At 40.3% G+C, this 22725-nt stretch overlaps 1 protein-coding gene across 8 annotated transcripts in view; it reads right to left on the bottom strand.

Moving 5' to 3' along the window:
- The window catches only part of LOC147321283 (RNA-binding protein Musashi homolog 2), a 277095-nt gene extending 260507 nt beyond the window's left edge, over window positions 1-16588 (bottom strand). For 3 of the 8 annotated variants that reach the window (XM_086309659.1, XM_086309661.1, XM_086309662.1), the window contains exons 1-5: window positions 16384-16587; window positions 15994-16034; window positions 15586-15667; window positions 14874-14958; window positions 5660-5701 (exon numbers count right to left, since the gene is read on the bottom strand). In XM_086309659.1, the coding sequence (XP_086165785.1) occupies window positions 5660-5701; window positions 14874-14958; window positions 15586-15667; window positions 15994-16034; window positions 16384-16445 (312 nt within the window). In that variant the 5' untranslated portion in view covers window positions 16446-16587. Of the gene's footprint in view, window positions 1-5659; window positions 5702-14873; window positions 14959-15585; window positions 15668-15993; window positions 16035-16383 lie in introns of all 8 variants that reach the window. The other 5 variants (XM_086309663.1, XM_086309664.1, XM_086309666.1 and 2 more) reach the window with 3 other exon arrangements.
- Between the last annotated feature and the right edge of the window lie 6137 nt (window positions 16589-22725).

The raw sequence follows: 22725 nt of genomic DNA, 5'->3' as shown, positions 1-22725 counted from the left end.
TGCTTGTCACTTTCCTGTCGTCTTGGTCAAAGTTGTCTTTGCTTACTATCGGACTGTCTTTTGGTCTCAGTGAGGAGCATTTAGTGTCAGTTGTAAAGCCTGATTTCAAAAGTGCATTTATTTCAAGAGATAAAGAAAATATTATTTTTCTTTCAGCTGGACATCTTGGTCACTCACCGGGATAAAACCTGTGCCACAAGCCTTGAAATGCAATGTCAGGTTTGGATAATAGCCTGCACAACACAACATTCGCTCTCTTTCTTCTACTCTGTGTGCTATCTGCACAGCAGAAATTGCTTGAAAAAGAAGAAGTCTAATAGGAAATAATGTTCTTTAACACTGAAAATATTTGGGAGGGCTCACAGTCATAAAGTGACGCTCACCAAAGATAATGATCCGGCATTCTGTTGCACGAATTACATTATAGACTTTTGTCCTTGAATATTCTTTCGGACTCGTGCAGCTGTGCAGATCTGAGTTGGAACGGGGAAGCTGGTGCTTTTAATAAATTCACAGGGACATTCAAAGGGGCTGGCAGCTACGGAGGTTTCATTTTCCCAGCAGTGAGCTGTGTCATTTAAAATAAGGATCATTTTGACAAGGGGAATATCATAATGCTAAATCTAGATCAAATAACTGAGCAAGGTGTAAGACTAGATTTACAAGGCCTTGTAATCCTGAAAGACTAAGACAGAAACGGGCACAGAAAGGGAAGGATGTAGCAGTGAGGAAGAATGATAGATTGAGAGATAAAATATTAAAAGAAAACAAGCAAAGGAGACAGTTTTGTTTTCAAATGTGGATATCAAACTACCTGTTTCCAATACAGTGTGTGTACATGTGGTCACAGCACAAATGGCCTGGGGAAGGGAATGCAGCTTTGTTAGTTGACTTCATTAAAACTTGAGTCTTGAAATTTCTAGAACCTCAACACACCTGGGAGGTTTTTTCTTCTGCAAGCAGCCACACAGAGCGCAAACAGTCCCTAAGAGAGATGTGTGGAACGCAGACAAGTGGAAGAGGTTGGTGCACTGGTCAATTTACCATTCACAGAAGAAAAAAAGAAAGAAAGAGGAAAGAAAAGAGGCAAAGGAAAAAAGGGAACGTGACGTGAAAAGACAGACAGGGAGACAAAGAAGGAGGCAAAGAGAAAGGGGGGAAACTCCAGCTGTCAGAGACAGGCCAGCACTAACAGAGGGCCGTCAACAGGGAAGCCACAGTCACAGCTGCCACAATCTAAAGTAAAATTCAGGACAGTGGTTTAATGGTGGATCTGTGTGATGCCCCTAAATGATCTCAACCAGTTTACTACCACAGTTACCTATCTTGCGCGCTGATAAAGCAAGCGGTTTGCAAATCTTGAGTTTCAGTAAAGAAAACTGCAGCGGCAAGCAAAACAAGCATCTCTCAAAGTATTGTCACAGTTGCTTTTTTTGCAGTACACATTTCTTTTTTCATGCACAAAGATTCAACATCCTATAGACTCCCAGAGACGCACCGACTACCTGTTCTCAATGGCTTACATGGCAAATCCCTTTATGAGGTACAAGGGAAGGGTTACGCCCATTGCTCTGTAAATGGATGTTGCTCTTTCCTTTCATTTCCATAACAAGCCATCAGAACTCATCTCCCACTGAAGTGGTCACAGTCCCACTGGCAATTAAAATCATGCTGGGACATGCCATGGTTGTGTGTGACTCCACTGTGGGAAACAAAAGCACCGGCAGCAGCGGTAATGACGCCAACAGTTGAGTGGTAAATCTCGAGCAATGTCGGCAGAAGCCGTCTCTTTGATTTCTCCAGGAAACCCGGAGCGGGCCTCGTTTACACGTTTCAGTTTGAGCGTTACTGCAAAATATCAAACGAGAAGATCGCATGGAACAGCATCAACTCATCTCTGTCTTCTTTACTGCCTTCTATATGCAGTGGCAGTACTGAAAAGGTGGGTGGGTTGTTGATAGTTTCTCTTTATTTTTCAGAGAATTTTCAATTTCTAAACAAGCCTGAAATTTAGTTGGGGAAAAATAGCAAATCTGAACGGCAGATTTAAAACTTTAGGGGTTTGCAATAGACTTTAAAAATCTATCAAGCATCTACACTGATAACGAGACGATTATGTAATACTATCTGTCTGATTAAACCCAAAAGGTTATTAATCAGTCCCATTTTACCTTCCCATTATTGTTGTTATTAATTAGAGCAGGATGTTTCTCCACAAAAAAAGAAAACCTCCGTTTCTTACACTTATCACATCTGCTAACTAATTTCAAGATGGAAATGTAGGCAAATATTTTTACAGTTTTACAGAAAACTATAGTAAGTGGTGATGAATACATTTGGTATTCGCATCCCTTGTTCAAAAGTAACCTCATTGCAATGCATCTAAAGTACGTAAAGGTGATAATAAAATCATTTCTGTCAAAAGGGGGCAGGGATAGCTCAGTAGGTAGAGTGTTGGCCCCATGATCGGAAGGTCGGTGGTTCAAACCCACCGAACGGCTACCCTGCGGTACCCCTGAGCAAGGTACTGTCCCTACACACTGCTCCCCGGGCGCCCAATGGCTGCCCACTGCTTCACTGATTGAATGGGTTAAATGCAGAGAGGAATTTCCCCAAGGGGATCAATAAAGTATACATAAAAAGGGAAACTACACGTTGAGAATTTGCAGAGAAATCGTGGCATTCTAAGGCTACTTTTAGCAGCCTATCTAACAAAGCCATGGCTATCCCCAGCCAGGCTAAGAGGAGACGAGGCATAAATGAATGTGCATAAAGCACTTTGCATCACATCATCATTGTTTAATCCTTTCATTCTCATCTGTCAATCATCCTCAGATGCAACCTAATCCCTGAATATTTGTGGACCGGTCTATATTGATACCTTTGACATGACTTGTAAGCACAGCTTCTATTTATAATACAAAATGTTCTTTTTAAGTCATGAGATAAGCTTTAGTTGGGTGACATTATTCATTTGTAATGTGGGTGCCAGTTTGCATTTCTTTAGCCTGTTTTCTTTGATTGACAGGACCTGTGGTTATCTCCCCTCTGTGCCCTTTACCAATATTCTGGTGCAGATAGTCACAAAACCCCCCTAAGATTACTCAAATCATACATATACATGATTCTCGAACGCTGGGTGGAAATCAGAAGGAAACAGTGCTCTGTGACTTACTCATCATATCTGCAAAAAACTGACTCGTACAAACAAAAACAAAAAAGTCAACTGTCTTATTATGACAGCAACTTACATTTCATACAATGCTGACATTAGAAACACAAAGGTTTCACGTTTGTTCTTAAACGGGACAAATGAAGGCAAACTGATTTGTCGTACATGCTACGTCAGATATGAATCAAAATAAGGGCGTGTCCACTTTCAGGTACCCCAATAATCGTCTGTCGCTTTTCTCACTGTCTCTTGACACTTGGAACTGTCCGTGTTTGGGGGCAGTGTCAGTTATGCCTGCTGATACAAGATGTTTTTCCTGTGATCCTGTCATCCCAGTGCTAACACCTTCAGTTGTTTACAGTGAAATGTCCTCCGTGTTCACCTTCACCTCCTGCCTGTTTTCAGCATTACTCTACGTGATGTACATACTGTATAGAGTTACTATGCCGCAGCGTTCGGCAGCACGAGGTCATTGGCAGGGTTCACCTGTGAGGTGATTGCTAGCCGTGAGAAAATTAACGCTGATTGGTCTCGTCACGATTTGCTCCCCGAAGCTCGTGCCGCCGAGGCAACTGCCAAGACGAGCCTCCTTAAACAAATCCCTATTCCCAGGCAGGCACACAGCGGAGTTGGGGAAAAGGGACAAAAGAAAGTATCCGCCACAGAGAGAACTTTCTAAATGGGAAGTTCTAAATTAGACTTCTTTTAAAGGTCTTTTAAAGTACAAACCCATGCAATGTTAATCTATCTGGCTTAATCCCATTGCTTTAAGATCCTTTATAATCCACATTCAATACAGCCATTTCTCTCCTCTAACAAGCTTGCCCTATAGCCATTTTATAAATCATTGGTACAAGGTTTGTGTAGTGCCACAAATTCTGTTATGGTGTCATTACTTCACTGAGTTATGAATCACGCAAGGTAGAATGACAAATATGTTTAAGACCTGTAGAACTGCTCAAAATATTGTATTTCTGTGTGAGTCATGGCAAAAAAAAGTGGTATAATGCTCTTTTAAAAAAGATCAGCAATAACCACGACAGCAGTGGAGTTTCTGGTTCACTTAAAAACTGGAAGCATCATCAAACATCTGAGCTGTTTTACTGCACCTTGGACATTTATGAGCAGGGCTTACAGCAGACGAAGTTAAAGTGATATACTTGCCACACAAGAAAACAGAGAAACACTGGTAGTTTTTCAGCCATATGCCGATATCCTTAAGTCACCATGTGCTGTGGCTTTGAAAGTCTGCACTGCCAATTCCTTATTTGAAACCTAACCAAGTCTTTAACAATGCCTCTCTCTGATCCGGTGGAAAGGAGAAAATCTATTATCGATTTCCACCTGGTTTAGGTGGAAAAAGCCCTGATAGCGATGCTGAATAGCGCTACAGTGTGCTGTGCTATAGCCTCCACAGTAAAATCTGGGGGATGGTGTGAGAGGGCATGTCAACAAAGCCTTTGACTGTATGCCACAACACCATCTGCACATGCTGAATTTTTAATTGTCAATAGAACTGCTCAAGAACAGTAATCAAGAAGACAAAAGATAATGCGCATCATGAAGAGCCTGTACCACAGTTCCTGCGTGATTGGAGTTGGGCTTATTTTTTAAAATCACCCATTGTTTCAGTGCTAATTGTGAGAAATTCTACACGCATGCAACACAACAAAGATATTTCTTAATCACTTGTGATATTCAATCCCATTCAACTCCAGACCAACTCAACAGACTTCGAATTCAACCAGTAAATGCAATTCATCACTGTCACTGAAAAGTCACCAATCATCTCTCGCAAATTCAGTCAGGGTAATACAGGCCTGTTCACTCCAAAATATAATTCACCGTTCTGCATAATGTGCACCTTCAAAACCACATGAAAGGAAGGTCTTGATTCCACTTTCAAATAATCAGATTTCCTCCTTTCACCCAAATGTAAACGTTTCAACCAACAGCCTGCATTCTCTGCAGATATATTAGAGCCCGTCTCCTGTCAGTCATGACCCTGTCAAGTCAAGAGGCAAGTTGCCAAAGCAAGATGGTTTCACCACTTAGACTCTGATGCTTTAAACAGACAATAAAGCTTGATTTAATACTGCTGCAGACTAAAATCAGAAACCTCTGCTACAGGATTGTCATAATAAGACAGAGTTCATTTCAAAACATTTGCCACTGCAAACAGCTGTGATGAGGGATGAAATAAGCAAATCAGGATAAAAACAATGAAAAAATATTATATGGATAGAAAACAGTGGGGTAACACAGAAAATAACATAACCTTAATCATGCTGAAAATTTCCTTTAAGTCTCATGTTTTCAACTTTAATTGCTTTGGTGAAACAGCGCAGACAAGGTGAGAACAATGGGTGCAGACTATTTTTTTTTATCTCTTCGTATCTGCTGTGTGAGCACACAAAATTAGGTAAGCTAGTGACATGAGACATAATCATTTTCTTTGAGCGGGGATAGTGACCAATTTATTCTTACCTTAGGCTGGGCGCGACGGGGAAAGGCAACCTTAGGATCAATCTGAAATGAGAAAAGAATAGCAAAATTGTTGTTAAAGGATAGGCTGGTATATCTTCGGGGTGAAAAGCACCGAACAGGTGTCCACAAAGGACCCCGGGGTGAAACCGCCACACTGCCGCATTTTGACTCCTTTAGACTCATTGAGAATGTAATTACTAGTACTTCAGTGGCGGTTGTACTATAATGGGTATTTATTATATGGCTATGATGTTGGATTATTTATTTATTTATTTATTTTTAAACAGGAACCCGCAGAGAATATTTTGATCTATGAATGCGTAAATCAAGAGGAAGAACAAACCTTTCTTTTTCAAATTGCTTGAATATCTCATCAATGGCTGAGAACTTGTGAACAATGATAATAATTCATCATTTTTAAGATTTACAGAAGCTTCATAATTAACATGTACTCTTCAAACCTAGAGTCGCCTTTAAGAGCTGACAAAGTTATCACAATTACAAATTAAAGTCAATATGAATAGAACAGCAAAACAGTAAAAATAACACAGAACGAAGCCATTTCTGTAAAACTGTGGTACCGCTACATTACTGTGCCTAATCTTTGACACAGTCGGGTTAAGGATAGGGTGACGTTTCACTAAAGGGCAGACTAGGTCATGGCTCTGGGTAGCTGACAGACTACAGAGATTGGTAAGAGAACAGTGTGCCACGGTTTCCCCCTGCTATGAAAAACTGCCACACACTGAAAATGAAGGACGCCGTCCCTTCTTTGTCCTCCAGAGATCCTGAGGTCTTCGTCTTTGTCATGTTTATATCACAGCAGCTTCGCGGCAGCTTTAATCTCCATCTACGTTAAGGAGCTACTACCGGAAGTTGAAAACAATGTATAGGGAAGTGCCTGCTATGAAAGAATCATAGCCATAGAATCGATGTTGTTCAGCTAAACTACTGGCAAAGAGCACATTGATATATTTTTTAAATAAGGTTAAATCGTAGATGTATAATCTCAGTGACCAGTTCATTTGTAAACTGCAGTAAAAGAACCTGATTACTCAGTATATTAATCCCTACTGCAAAACAGCTTATCGTTTAAATTTACTGTTGGCCTATCAGCTAGCCTGGTTCCTTATAAATGATACAGGTGCACAGTTTAGTCCAGCAACTGGCTTTGTTTCCCGTCATGATTGTCACTAGGCAGACCAAAGCATTTAAAGAGAGCTGGCCAATATCACCGGCCTCATTACTCACTGTGGCAAATTATCTACAATTGATGGAGCTCAATGACACATTCTAGGCACAACACTCAGTGCACTGAGCAATGTACCATAGGAAACCACATATTAATTGCTGTAAATTACCATTTTTGTTTTTTAGGCCTAAATACTGGTGCTCCCAAATTAGCTGTCGATGCTGTATAGCAAAAACAAAGAAAGAACCCCCAGCGTTAAAATAAAGTTGGCGTGGAGACCAGCCACACCAATGTTCCGCTGGTCGTGGTCGCAGCAGAGGCCCGCTTTTATTTTAGGCAGGAATTGCTGATTGAATATGACAGGAAGAAAATGAGAGTCTGGGGCCGGTGATGCCTCCAGATATTGCCAAATAACTGGGAGGATGCGTCAGATCAGCCTGTTTCTCCATCTTGTGCTTGTTATCTCATTAGCTACATCTTCCTCATTAATTTCTCTGGTATAAAGGTATGTGGTGGGGGGGTCTCATCAACCTTGCACTTACAGTGAAGAGGAACTGTCTGAAACAGCAATGTCATCCTAAACTCTCATCGCCTGGATGCAAATTTGAATTTGAGGGGGGGAAAAAGAAAGAAAGAAAAAGAAAATCATGAAACTCTTCATGTTGTTCCATATTGTGCTACGTGTCACACTGACATATTTACAATTACTATATCAATTCTATGCATTCCTACTCTCTCTGCACAGATGGATTTATTTAAGAAAACGATATCTCATCACGCTGAGGAAAACAATGGAAAGAAAACACGAGATGAAAATTCACCATCTGCACGGATCAATTAAGCCATTGAAACTGACTACATTTTAATCTGTTTGAAGGAAAACCATGATGTGCAATGTCACTGTCATCTTCTCTGTCAGTCTCACTTATTACTGTTATCTTTCTAAATCGGGTCAAAATGAGAAATGAATTCAATAACACCTGGGCACGGTAACTCTGCTTGTAATGAATTTCATTTAAAGATTTGTCTTAGCACTTAGCCCCAGGCATAACCAATTCAAACTCAATTATTTTGTGCACCCTATTTTAGCAAAGACAACACATTATGCTCTGAATACCAAAGTCCTACACTTGGTAATGTATCTTACTTTTTAAGCTTATGCAAAATATATCAAACCTCATTTTACCACACCACATAAACTAATTGTTTTTCTGTCCTGCTGAGAATTTCTATTCACTATGAAGCATTTGGTCTTGAACGTGCGCATGAGAACACTTTAACACAGCATGGAAAAATCTCATGTAGTCTGTTTAAAATTATATATATATATATTTAAATGATTACATGCAGAGAAAAACGTTACTGCATATTGCTTAAATCTCACTCAGAGCAACACAACCAAATTGGGCAATGAGGCCTTATTAACAAATCCTTCTGTGAAATGTAGCAGTACCTTTTTAGGTCACAAATTATGACGAATAACTCCTCTGAGGAATTTAGAACTACAAGAAGAGGAGACAAGGCAATTGTTTCCCTTTGCTTTACATATTAAAGCTTTAGGTTTTCATGTAGGAAGCGTCTTCATACCTATTGGGCAGGAGTTACCCTTTGCACTGAATGCAGCTGTATCAGAGATTATAGTGTCTCAGTTTCACCTGATACTTCCTTCCTGAAACATATTTTTTTCTTATGTAACACGCATACCATCAGGCTTGGGTTGAGTGAACTTAATGTAAGAAGTGCACCTGTTTCAGTAATTTGACTCTAGTCTGTTCTAAACTTGCATGTTTTTTTAAGCAGTAAAAAGATAAATGAATAATAGCTATTTATTAGTTTGTTTTTGCCTATGTTCTTGTTTGAGAAATGACTTTCCTTTATGATTTGTAGACAAATCTCTCTTACTGTGTCATTGCTTTCATCTTAATTTTACGACAGCTGGATGCAACAAAAATATTCGTACATTCTTTTGATTCTTGAAAGGAATTCTGGGAACAAATCATGAGATGGTAGATAAAATACGTCGAGGGTATGCAAAGAGTGTCGCTGTTGGGTAGAGGGCCAGAGCTCTGACTCAGCTCTAGCTATTTGGCTATCATACAGTAGCAACAGAACAACAACAACAAAAAAAACAACACTTCATTAACCCCCCTCTGAGAAATTTCTTTACTATGGAAAAATCACAAGCAATCTGACTTGGAGCTGAACGAACAATCTGCTTTAAACACAGTCGAATGGTCCGGGAGATATGACTACAATATTGTATTGTAATTGAAAACATGACTGTAACTGAAGGTGTAATGTGTTCAAATGTAAACTGTAATCAAAATGCAACCGTGAAAAACAACAATAATGTGCTCACCTATTTAGCAAAATCCAAATTTCTTTTTTTTTTGTATATCGAACCAGAACAAATGTACATGCGTGTCAAATATCATTCAATTCTTTCTGAGACAAAGACAATGTATTTTTTTGTTCCGGGCTTTTATTATTGCCAACAACTGTTATCTTTAGCTGTATGTAGGATGCACAGTATGAGGTACTTTTTTTTTTGCACTGATTCAATTACAGCAGCAGTACCTGTTATGTACAATTGACTGGCAAGCACTAATGTGATGTCATTTTCCATGGACCCTGCAATCAGAGTATATGTGCCTTTAGCAATGTGGGTGTCTCAGATGAATCGTAACCATCTAACCAGTGTGCACACTCGAGTTCACGAGAACCAAGAGGCTACAGTGTCGTGCTAAAGATGCACTACTGGTGACGTACCTCACGTAGCAGTAATCTCCAGTGAAACATCTTTTGAGTATGTGCTCACCTTAGAGACCTGGCATCACCCTCACAGGACCCTTTCTTCAAATTACGTTTAGATACACCTTTGTAATATGATGCAACATGATCTCACGAGGAGCAAAAGTGGATTTCCTCAAGACATCATACAAGCAGATACGTCAATGTAATAAATGAGAACAGACCAGAAGGAATCCCCCCCACCAACCCTGCCCCATCATCTTTTTATCTTCCGCAGCCGTTTACTTAAGGGTCTCCGAGGGCTGCTTCTGCATGCGACTGTGGGAGATCAGGGCAGAGAAACAGCACATATCTTAAGTTCACATCTTACAAAAGGATTTCATATATTAATGCAGCTCCTGGGTAAACTCTCTTCCTCTCTCTTAAGACATATCTACGCTAGCATGATGATGTGGTGTTTAAGCTAAAAGGAAAAGCCTTATCAAAGCTTGCAGCTTCTCTCAATAAGTGTGTGAGCAGGTCCACAGGTGTGCGTGTGTGATAGCAATAGAATAGACAAGAAATTACAACATAAATGTTTCATATCTGTGCTGTCAATCTCTGCTGACTTTCGCCGTGGAATAACACCACGAAAAGGCAGTTTGTTATGATCCTCAAATCAGTAATGAGAATTTTACCGTCATGCTCAACAAGCAAATTGGCTATATATTTTTTTTTAATATATTTTTTTTACCTCTTAGAAATATGCAACAGCGTTACGAACATTAGCCACGTTTGCTGGTAGTAGCATAAAAATAACACTACCGCTTTGACAAACCTCTGATGACCTGTAGGAGCGGACAGGAGACAGAAACAGATACAGAAAGAACTAATAACGCCTTCAGCCATAATTAACCGCGGAAGATGGAGCACCTGCTATACTTAAACAAGAGCGAGTCAGTTTAGCTCACTGATTTGACTTTACTTCCTAACCCTATCTGATGAATGAAGCTCAGATTTGTCTGGAACAGCTGCTCTTCCCTGTCCTTTCTCCTCATTTGCTCTTGGGCTGTTTTTTTTTTTTTTTTGGCTTCTCCTAAACCTCAAGCATAGGTGACTTTATAAAGGCTGGATTTACCCAAGACAAAAAAAATTAAAAATAGATTCCGGGGGTGGGGGGGTGACTACATATATCATTGGGTTTTACTGGTTGAAGTGAATTAAGCTCAGAAACCCCAAACATGGTATCACACCATCAAATCTTACATTAAAAAAAATAAACCCATATATGCCTTTGTAACAACTTCACATAAGAATAAAAGATTTATATCGCTCAAATCAATATACTGTTATGTCTGAGATAAAAATTGATGATGTCCTTCTTCATACAGGCCTGACTTGAAACATCTTCAGCAACAGATGCTCTGAGTTGTACATTTATAAACTGAACAAAGCATCATGAAAAATGGTAAATATGTTCTGAATTACCAGCATGTGTGTTTTGAAGCCCCCAGGCTTTGCTTCCCCATATGTCTCATTCACATTCATTCTAGGCTAGAGTGTTTTCATAACCGGACAAAAAGTAGAGCACACAGTCAAAAGAAAACATTAATACCAAATAAAGAAGCATATGAAACCAGCGTTGGTGTGCCTGTCTTCTTTAAGTTGGGAGTAAAACTGATTCTATAGCACTCCTGATCTCAACACTAGGGAAATTTTATGTTTAAATCAAAGTGGGGTTTGCAGTTGATCTAAAAGTACATCAGACTAAATAAAATACCATCTGCGTTTGTGTTTGTGACACTGATGTAATACTGAAAAAATATTAGATTTAAAATAACAGAGCTAAAAACATCCATATGATTTTGGCTTTACACTTTCACTACACAGCTAATACGACCTAACTTCCTGTCATTGCACCTTCAGCCATTCTGACTTTTTTCCAAGGTTACCGAGGACAGACAAACCACTAAGGATTCGTTCAGGCACTGCAAACGAGGGAGACCTGTATCAACCCAACATCTGCAAACACATCAAGACCATCCATATTTGCTGGACCGGTTCATTTTTCCCCCATTGCCACTGAGCAACTTTCTCAGAGATATGATAGATCCTAATGCAATGCGATCTTGATAGTGTGAATGTTAAGATATACAACAGCACCGCAGATACAGCGCAGTGACTAATGGTGAGAAAGACGATACAGACAGCCGCCTTAGGTTTGTAATCTTCTACTGCACACTGACGGGTAAACAACAGCACGTTAGCAGCTGGGAAATATAAATGTCTGCATGCATTTGAGTCAGCAGAATCGTTGGTTTGTCAATTATGCCGTCAAACACTCAGCCAGTGATAAAAATGTCCAGCAAGAAAACACAAACAAAACAACAATCTGCTACACTTTATTTTACTAAAGCTATTGATTACCTCCATTATTACAGGATTTTCAGTATCATCCATATTTTCAGATTTATGGGTGCGATGAAAAACTACAACGCCACCAGCAACAAGAGGCGAGTATGCAAAACAAAACTGGCTTCTTTTGTTTTTTAATATAGTCGGGGTCCCTAAATGATTATCTTATGCTCTTACAGCCCGAGTTAAGACATCGACCATGCAATCACAAAACTGCCTGATCGAGTCTGGCCAGGTCTATCGCCTCATTTCCTGTCAGCTGTCTATTGTATACTATCTAACAATCAAGGGGGAAAAAAACATCACCAAAATTACTAAAATAATTCACTTCCAAAGCATAATGATTTCACACAGGCCACTATTCAGGCTTAATGATGATTCAATGTCAGACTTTAAAATGTCACCATTCAGTTCTCGTGCATTTCAAATCTCAATTATAAGTGTGCCAAATGTGATCTAAAGCCTACAATACGTGTGACATAATACCACTGTTTGTGTGCATATCTGTAGCCAAAGAACAAAGTGTATCCATAACTTGCTATACAGACATGCAACAGATAACAAGATTTAGTGTTGCTGCACGACAGTTATTATACTTTAGCAGAGCAAGAGAAAATACTATTTAACTCAATTATTATACATAAGAGGTCCCACATTGTTTTAATACTGGGATTAAATTCTGCCTACAAATAGTCTAAATATTACAATCTAAAAAAAAAAAGAAAAGAAAAAAAAAAAGAACCAACCGATTTTTCTTGTGGGCAAAAAAAGGAGCTTTTTTGCAATCAAGAAATCAGCTGTAACACAAGTGGTTTGAGACTGCAATTTTAACAGGTCATTAATGTAATCCCATGAATATTGTAACATATGTTAGCGGTATTAAAAATACACAAGAAATTAAACTGTTTCCTGCTGGCACTGCTCTCAAAGTGCCTTTGGGCAAGGCAATTAAAGCAACAACTGCTCTATTTATCAGACATCAGTAATAGACTGCTGCAGCACAGGCCAACTCTCAGGTGTAAGCATATATATTTACGTGCTCTCCTCCGTTATTCATACCCCCCATGACCTTTGCTGTAAATATATATGCTGTCAAGCTGTCACAAAGCTGCTCATTCAAAATGTCAGACTTGAAGTTATCAAACTGCTCTAGATTCTGCATCAAAGTATGTTTATATCTCCAACCCTTCAAGCAGCCCCCGTAAAGTGCTTATAAGTATTCCCCTCTGAAGAGGTTCTGCAAGTTTTGCAATGTCATCGGCCTGACTTAACGGTCATTTTAATGCTAAAAAACCTTGCCCTTGCTCTATAGTTGCTACGTCACAACATAACCCCACCGAGTGTCCTTGTCTCCCTCATTTGCATAACACAGTAACAGAGCTGATAGCAGTGAAGACATAACATATAAACACTAAGCACGAGGTGAATGAGAGATTACCGGAAACTTAAAAAAAAAAAAAAAGCATAACACAAAATATCTAATAGGCTGAAGAAAAAAAAAAAAATCACACGCACTAAAAAATTTTAAGTACAAGTGTGTGTTATGTGCCTTTTTTGATGAAGGCAAATTGCTTATTTTTAGACTAACAGAAAAACGAACCCCCCCCCCCCCATAAACCCTCTGAAGAATCCAAAAAAGCTCCCCAAAAATAATGACAATAATAATGATTATAAAAAGAATATTCAAAATAATAATAATAATAGCAATAATATGAGCAGCCACATTATTACAAACCTCGCAGCTTAGAAAAAATTGGAAGGAATATAAAGTAAGGTCTGCCACCCAACAAACAGCAGGTTTCTCAGCTCTGTGCCAATCACACTCAAGCTCAGGAATGAGCAGTGAATTCTTACATTTACATTACTTGCCTTATCCTACGCAGACTTGTAGATTGCACATTATTATACACTGCTACCTGAAGTATAATCTATTTATCTTCCAAAATCCTTAAAAAAATATTTCCTCCCAGTGTAAAGTTGGCTTCAGCCGAGGGAGCGCGCACAGTACATTTCCTCGATATGCACCATTCCATTACTGTAACTATTGCTGGCATATCTGGATTCGATAAAATATAATTGCAGCTGAACCATATCTAATCCAGCGCATCGTATAATCTTTAATTATTCCTCTGGTGACGAATTTCAACAAATTTCAGAATGCTTGGCAGTCATTAAACCTAAGTGCATGAGTGTATGTATATGTGCACTGGATTAATGACCTTACTTAAGTAAATCAGACAACTCTTTAAAAACTACACATGCACTCTTAAAGTATTTGACACGATACTCCTGACTGATTGTTACCTCACTAATGCATTTATGTATTCTGATTATCATACATTACAGTAATTAGTTTGAATATACTGGCAGCTTAAAAATGTATTAATTTATATTTAATTTGTTTAATCTCTAATATAGGGCTCAAACCTTTCAGACTCAAAGTATCTGCTAATCGGGCACGATATGATACAATATCTGCTGGATCAAACAGCAGCAAGGCAGCAGTCCTGAGACAGCACGCCCTTGTGTGTCCACATGAGATATAGGCACACTGCCACATGTGGCTGCAGCAAAGAAGGGGGCGTGTCTGGCCCCATTCAGCCAGAGAAGTAAAAGTGAACACATGTAATATTCACCCCAGAGTTGTGTTTTATTTTATTGCCAGGCTCTCTGTGGAAGAGACCAGCACACATTTAGCCACTGTGCGTGACCTTGATCGACACAGCCTGTCAACCTAAGAAGTGTCCCCCCCCCCCCCTCGCCTACCGCACCACCCACAAGGCCCTACTTAGGCAGTAAAAAGTCTCAGTTGGCAGAGCAGCGTAAACACAAAACGTGAAATGAACTCTGGTGTAAGAACAAATGAAATCAACTCACCGTCTTTGAGTCTAATTCGTGGTGTTGTTGAGCTAAGACTTTATCTACACTGGCAGCATCTGTAAATGTAACAAACCCAAATCCTCTGCAAAACAAAGACACAGAGAGGACAAGAACAGACGTGTTAATAATAATTTAACATTGCATACATATTAAAAAATTACACCCCCACCCCTTGCAAATATAAATTTAACATGCAACTTGCAAATAATAAACCTGCATTAACAGTGTGAACAACAATCCCTATGAGCCACAACAACATTTCTCTGCAAATATACATTTCTAATCCAGATTACGACCAGTCCTGTGGCAGATTTTGGGAAAAGCAAAAACACAAAAAACAAAAACAAAACTGAGGACAGTGCTCATCATTATTTGCTACGTTACAATATGAGGCGACTAGACACACACAGCAAAAAAAAAAAACTGTGGTGCAGTCACAAAGTCAATGTCAAATTGCATTCGGCCGCAGCTTTACAGCAGTGAGCATTTAAGCTTATCTGGCTTGCTGTGAAACCACACGCAGGCGCGCGCGCACGGGGACACACACACACGTACACACACAGACATACGCGCGCGAGAACACGAACACATGGGCGCGCGGGCACACAAAACACACATACACGCTGGATTAAACACTGAGCACGGTCAAAGTAAAGCGATATCGCTATGTGCACTGGAAAGGGAAAAGTAAGAAAAGCCCTGTATTTACCTTGAACGTTTTGTCGTGGGGTCTCTCATCACCATACATTCTCTTATTTCTCCGAATTTACTAAAATAGTCTCTAAGGCTGTCTGTGAATAGAGAGAAGAAGAAAAAAAATATGTCGGGTCATTTTGACAGAAACATATGGACATGCTGTTGTCACTGTATTTCAAAAATACCCCGCGATGCGCATAGGGGTCGAATAGAGGACTTCAGATGGACGGAGATCAAAAATAACATCGTGCGCACACACTACTGAGATATCCCATACAGTACACTACTGCACAGTGCACATTCGCACATACACCGCCGCCAGCAGCTACAGCGAGCACTCAGTCACAGCGACAGAGGGGGGGAAAAGAAAAAAAACAACAAGAAATGCTGGTTACGGTGTAAAAGAGAATAACAGTCTCACCTGGTGAGGTTTGCCAGCTGAGGCCACCGATAAACATTTTACTGTAAGGGGAAAACACAACAGAAGTGAGTCCAGATGTCAGTTCGGCCATTTTGACGACTAACTACTTCTAAAAGCGACCTTAAAGGATAAAGGAAGACTATGAAAACACATTCGCGCTTAGTAATTACACTCTGGCTACATAAAAGGGGCAGGCCACTCTTTGCTACGGAGCGGAGGTCTTTTAAAACTGCATCTGGAAACAGACCCGTGCCCGGTTTAAGTGCGTACTGTTGGGAGGGGGGTGCGGGAGGGGGGACGAATCCAGCACGGCAGTCGAAGTCCTCTCCAAGATGTTGTAACATGAAAAAAAATCGTACCTAAGGATTAAATTTAGAAATATATCCTTACCCCGGGTCATGTTGTGAATCATTTAGGCTTCCGGATGTGGCTTGACTCCCGTCTCCTTCCATATCTATTCCAAACTATAGGCTGGGACTACAGTAACAGTGACAGACACGCACAGATACGGCAGGAGATATGCAAAGCCCCGCTATGAGAATATTACTGAGCCGGGAATGAAAGCGTCACACGTGGGATCAGCTCAGCCCCCTGCTCCCTCCTCCCTCTCTCAGCATGCTCTACCTTGGCCCACAGGGGGCGGAGCCTGGCTCTGTCACCTAACCAATCCAATTGACGTCAATTCAGGCAATCTGCAAACCAATCCTCCGATTTGTCATTTAATTAAGCAATAAGCCACTAGAGGTGAAAGTGGCTTATTGCTCTTCTACGCCAGTGGACACATAGCATGAGAAATGTTATTTTTAATTAATACTGTTTACAAATTGTTTTACCACTGAAAGGTAAGGCTTGCAAAAGCAAAAGCGACATGCAGACATTATTTTTTTGTTCTTATTAATTACAACCGTTTGTTATTCTTCCGCCGTGTAATCTAGTGCGCTAGAAAGACGTAAAAAAGTGGGACAGTCACTATTTTAATAATAAAACATAACATATGGTCGCGACTTTTAAGTGTCTACTGAGAAATAAGCAGGGTTTAATTCGACAGGGAGCAGCAAAGAGTGTGGTCTAAGTGTAAAATAAGTATTGTGCAGGTGCACGGGGGCATCATTTTTTTCGAAGTGAAGAATATTTGAGCGCCAATAACTGAATAATATAAGTATAATAAATGTTACCGGTGGCCAGATTCGTCTTTGCAAGATGATTTGTTATACATTATTACTACTAAGATGTCAATATAGTTATTTTTAGTTGATGCATTAAAATTATTGACGTCTTTGCAAATGGACCCTTCAGACATGATCCATGCAATCCTGCTGTACAAGCAAACAAGCAAGGTTGTGCTCACATGTTATAATGTTTTTAAAAAATGCTCAAACGAGGCTCAGAATAGGCAAAAAAATCTGAATTTAAAACGTGTTTCCAGGAGGGCTTAAAGAAAGTTATTTAAACATGTTCCAGAGGCTCTTCCTCTTCTCTGAGGAAGAGCCTCTGTAGCTGATGGTGGGGTCTCACCTTCAACTACTACATTCATTACTACAGCCAACAAAGAAATTTTCCCATGGAGATCAATAAAGGCTTGTATCCTTACATACAGTGATGCAATTATAGATCCATCCACGTAGATAACCTCTAATGAGCTGCTAGCCCTGCTCTCTGTGCAGTGTATGTGGAGATAAGCTTGCTCTGCCCCCTCATGACCTTGAAGAAGGTGATGACAAAGCAGGCTAAGAAATTAAGAATAAATGAGTGCAAAAGACATTTTTAAGATATTTTAAGATATGGGCCTATGCATTAATTGCGCAACGTGCTATCAATAGAACACAATAAAAAATACATGTCCAATCTGTTTCAGTTATATATTATACATTTGTCTGATTGCTGTTCAGAGATGTCAAGCTGACAATATTAAATGACCGCAGTTTTCATTGATATGAGCCAAGAAGATGCCTCATACTCTCTGGGAAATGACTAGCTATCCTATTTTATTATTCACAGTCAGTGACTTTTTTTTTTTGAATAGGCCTGTCTTTGCTGAGTGTTCAGGGTTCTACCAGAGGGAATTTCTTATCTGGCCAGGCAGCATGTTTTTGAAACAATGACTTAGATAAAACCCAAATAACAACACTTTTGTCAGTTGAACAGCTATAAGTCTGTCATTAGTTAGGGGACTCTCCACATTGCAGCTGTCTGTATCTCCAAAACAAAGGTACGAAAGCAAATGCCAGTAATTCCTTGTAGTATGCGAGTGTCAAAGAAAATGGAAATATGACACCTTGTGTGAAAGACTATTACTTATTATGCCTTATTTGCACCATTGTTTTTGTCCCATGCCATTTGCTGATGCATTTATGATTGCTTTACCGTTGTCATATGCGCAGCGGTCTCCTGAAAGACGTGCCTGAAACGTGAGTGCAAGAAAATCGCATCCACCCAGCAGCTGAACAGAGGAAAAGTTAGCGGAGGGTGGGTGGTTGGGTTATAAATTGATGTGGAATATGAGCTCGGAGGAACAACGGGCTTAAAAGCCCCATCACAAGGTGTGCAAAAATCACAGTGGATTTAACACATGAAGAGCAACTTCTGTTTCATGCTCAAACAAAAACACTGGAGGCCCGGGCTTCACGGTGCAGTTGTGAATTATTCTGTTTTGTGAACAACAGCATTATTGCCTTTCCATCCGCGGTTGTTACGGCATGAAGAGAGGCGAGTTAAATGTGACAGAAAAGGGTACGGCGGGTGTGCTGTTTCGCAACGTCTCATCGATCCATTGCCGACCAGATTTGGCGCCAAAGCAACCTGTAAGCAGACGAGCCGAAATCCTTTGGATCTCCGTGGGGTAACGCTCACAGGGGGCTTCTGTGTCCAGATCTTTTTTTAACACTCAGTGAAGGAAAAGCACATATAGATTGTTTTAAATTGAACAGTGTTCTCCTTTAATCGGAGCAGCCAGCACCGCCTGATGAAAGCGCCTAAAATGTTTGTAGCTCTTTAAGCAACTTGACAGCAGTGCTTTTGGAGCAGCTGAGTGTTTAGTCGTGGGTGAGGAAGAAAGAGAGGGGTTATATCCTGCAACAAAGTGGCCTACGTGTGAACAAATTTCCTTGAAAATGATGCCGAGCAGTGGTTCCATTACTTGGGCGCTCACGTTATGACAAATAGAAAGGAAAACGGGAAAAAAAGAAGAAGGTTGAAGCAGTTGAAGACGCTTTGATTAACGCAGGGACAAAGTCTTTTAAGATATATTTGCATCCTGCATGCTTTGAGCTCATCGTCATTTGCTGGAGCTTCAAGGGCAATTCAAGATTTCTTCAATCCTGCATTTGCATTGGTGTAACTGTTCAGTTCTGAAAGATGAACAGCTTCTCAATAGAGAGCAAATTCAGCATGCGAAGGGAGGAAAAAAAAGAAAGAAGAAGCTTGTAACTAACCGAGCCTCTGCATAAAGAGTGGAGGATTTGGGGATTGAGAAAGAAGTAAACTTGATAGTGTGTGAAAGAGCTGAGGGGGGAAAAGAAAGTGAGAGAAGCAACAGACTCACTGACAGTGTTATGAGATGCTGTTTTGAGAAGAGGCATCCTGTTTCCTGTTGCAGTAATCACTTTACACCCTCAGAAGCTTCACTTGACCTTGGAGAAATTGTTCTTCCATCATGTGTAACCCCTTTCTCCACCAAGATATCTATGTAAAAAAATTCTTTCAGATTTCAAAGAGGCTTTTTTTTTTGCCACAAACACCAGGAACGACATCTAATACGGATGTATTGAAATTGAAACTGTAAGTCTGTGGGGCAATTTTTTTTTTTTACATGTGAGGTTCACCACATGTAATTTAGCCTGCATGTTTTGCGAATAAAAATCAAAAGACAAATCAAAGCACTTTCTGTCTAACAGGAATTTCTTAGGGAAACTATCCAGACACATCCTAAATGTGTTTAATATTATCCTTTGGATCTGGTGAATGATTTCATATTGATCACTGTGGATTGGGTGCTTTTCTCCAGAGGGCCTATTACAGTGGAATTCAGAATCCCGAGGAAAGCTGTGGAGAAGGCTGCAGATGTGAACAAATTGTCTCCCTCTAGTGTCCTCTCCTCTGTGCTTCTTCTTCTTTGCTCGGCTTAAGTACCTCTCAGGCAGCAGGGAGAGGGCCAGACTGAAACATGCATAATTGACAGTCCTATTTCAGGAATTAGCCACCCACCAAACTCTAAACTACCTCTTTCATCTTGCCGGGAATAATTTGGCATCTTCTGAAGGTCCATTTCAGCTGGCTAGGATTAACCAGTGGTCCACTGATTGATTTAATGAGTAAAATTTCTGTTCTCCACATTGATTTGTATGTCTCTTCAAAGGTGGTTTGTGTGTAAACCCTGTCAACTGATCACGATTTGTGAGGATTACCGGGCTTGTGTCTCTTTGTTAGCACACAGAGAAAGTGTTAGAAGTCAGATCAGTAGGAAGGATGTTCTGGTGATGAGTGATTTCTCTCCCCCATTATGCCTTCTGTAACCACACAGATGAGTTAATTAAGCTGTGCCAGAGGCTACGCACTAGCATTCCAGGTAGATGGGCCACAGCGATATTCAGAGACATTGCATATAAAAAAAAAGAACCTGTAATATTTACTTTGAAGTCTTTATGCATATAAGGCTGCCCTAATGCTAATTTGGCTGGCAAATTCTCAAAAAATACCCGCTTAGCACCTGCAGAACCTCAAAAGTCCACTGATTATTCCCTTGGAGGTTACAAAAACTGTTCTAACTGTGTGTGAACAGAAGATCCTCCAGTGCGTTTTCCCCCCAGAATCACCTCCATTAAAAGTGAGCTCCACGAAAGACAATTTGCATTTTTCTGACCCTAATAGCCCACCCTTTTGCAACTGGGTCTCTTTTTAGGCCGATCAGATTCCAACACAAGAGGATGATGACGACGTCATTTACCTGCTCCACTGGGCTGGGAGATAAGCTCATGCCCCTGCTGCTCCCTGGAATGTTCTGGCTGCTGTTTGTAGAGAGAGAGCTGTGTCTTACAGATGATGACAAATGGCATAAAAGCACCACAAGGAGCAATCCTATTACCTGTACAGTCAGCAGTAGGAAGAGAGGTGTGTGTGTTGGCCTTTTGGAGAAGAGATGGACCATCCCTGATTTCTCAGAAACCCATTGTGAAGCTGTTAACTTATGCTTTACTCAGCTGGAACCTGTTTTAAATCAAAGTTAATATTTCTAAATCTGTATGAGATATTTTTAACGGCATTTTCCTTTGCTAACGGACAACACGGGAAGCCTGTGGATGACTGGACTGATGGACTTCACCCATGTTTATCCACTTGTACTTTGTTTATGTGTGCCTAAAACATTTTTAGAAACCTCACAGAGCCTGAGAATGGTAACCAAGCCTCTCTGGCTAAGTGTTGCTCTCTGTCCTTCTGGCTCACTCTCCGTTTATTTAACCAGCCTTTTCACTCCTGTTTCCTTTTCGCATTCTTTCTTCTCTAACTGGCTGCCACCATATATTCTCTCAGTTGCTAACCACTTCCTATTCTGCAACCACTGACCTTAACACTGACCTTGCCTTGTCTGTGCCACTGAGATGAGAGAGAGAGATACCATATCCTTTGCTTCCCCCTCACTATGCTGCGAGGTTGAATTTTGCCTGTCTCATCAGTCTTCCGGCTGCTGGAGTACGCCTTGTTATTTCTTCCAGATTCCTACACATTTCGCTTTTCAGCTGATCAGACTGGAAAACATTGCTCTTGGCTCAAAGACATGCTGGGCCTTGGCATACACAGTAGACCCAAGCCGTCAATACAGATTAGCTTTATCAGATAAACTTTATCTGCTGCGTTTGAGCGTCCTTTGGTTGGGTACCAGCCTAATTCTGGGCTACGATTGATACCGCGACTCTAAGGAGATCAAAATTGGCAGCCATTGTTTTTGCCATAAGCAGCCTGCTGCTGGCTTTTCAAGGTGGATGATTCTGTGCATCACTGGTAACAAGCCTGTTTTTCTCTTTGTATTATTTGGTGATTAAACATGGCATTCTGGGTGGAACTTAGAGGTTAAAAGAGAACACTCCAAACAGTCTCCATTTCTGACCGATTCAAAAACTTGCTTGCACATAAAGCTCCCAGTTAAGCTCCAAATTCTGTCATGGTAGTCTATCTATCTATCTATCTATCTATCTATCTATCTATCTATCTATCTATCTATCTATCTATCTATCTATCTATCTATCTATCTATCTATCTATCTATCTATCTATCTATCTATCTATCTATCTATCTATCTATCTATCTATCTATCTATCTATCTATCTATCTATCTATCTGTCTGTCTGTCTGTCTGTCTGTCTGTCTGTCTGTGTGTGTGTGTGTGTGTGTGTGTGTGTGTGTATTCTTTCTTTCTAAAGGTCCCTGAGAGCAGTCTTTGCCACTTGCAGGCCAGTGAAGGACACAATCCTTCTAAGAATAGTCTCTAACTACGTTTTGGCATAAACATTCATATATGTCGCTTCACCACAAGAGGGCGCTAAGAGCACATGACAATAAGAGCTCATGTCACTTTGACCTGATGCATAATGATAGTTCTGTTGATTGCAAGTTTCCTATTTTATGTGCGTGTGTGCTTGTGTGTGTGTGTGTGTTTCTTTTCTATAAGCAGTGTGTCTAAAAATCAAATAAACAGCAAGAAATCACCACCACCTACTCCGTGCCTGTGTGACCTCACTT

The sequence above is a fragment of the Aulonocara sp. 'chitande type north' Nkhata Bay genome, linkage group LG10 (assembly GCF_057382095.1).
Source record: "Aulonocara sp. 'chitande type north' Nkhata Bay isolate Kocher_YH1m ecotype deep benthic linkage group LG10, A_spYH_male_GT1.1, whole genome shotgun sequence".
Lineage (NCBI taxonomy): Eukaryota > Metazoa > Chordata > Actinopteri > Cichliformes > Cichlidae > Aulonocara > Aulonocara sp. 'chitande type north' Nkhata Bay.
The sequence above is the reverse complement of the archived record's forward strand: the minus strand, read 5'-3'. Positions and strand labels throughout refer to the sequence as shown.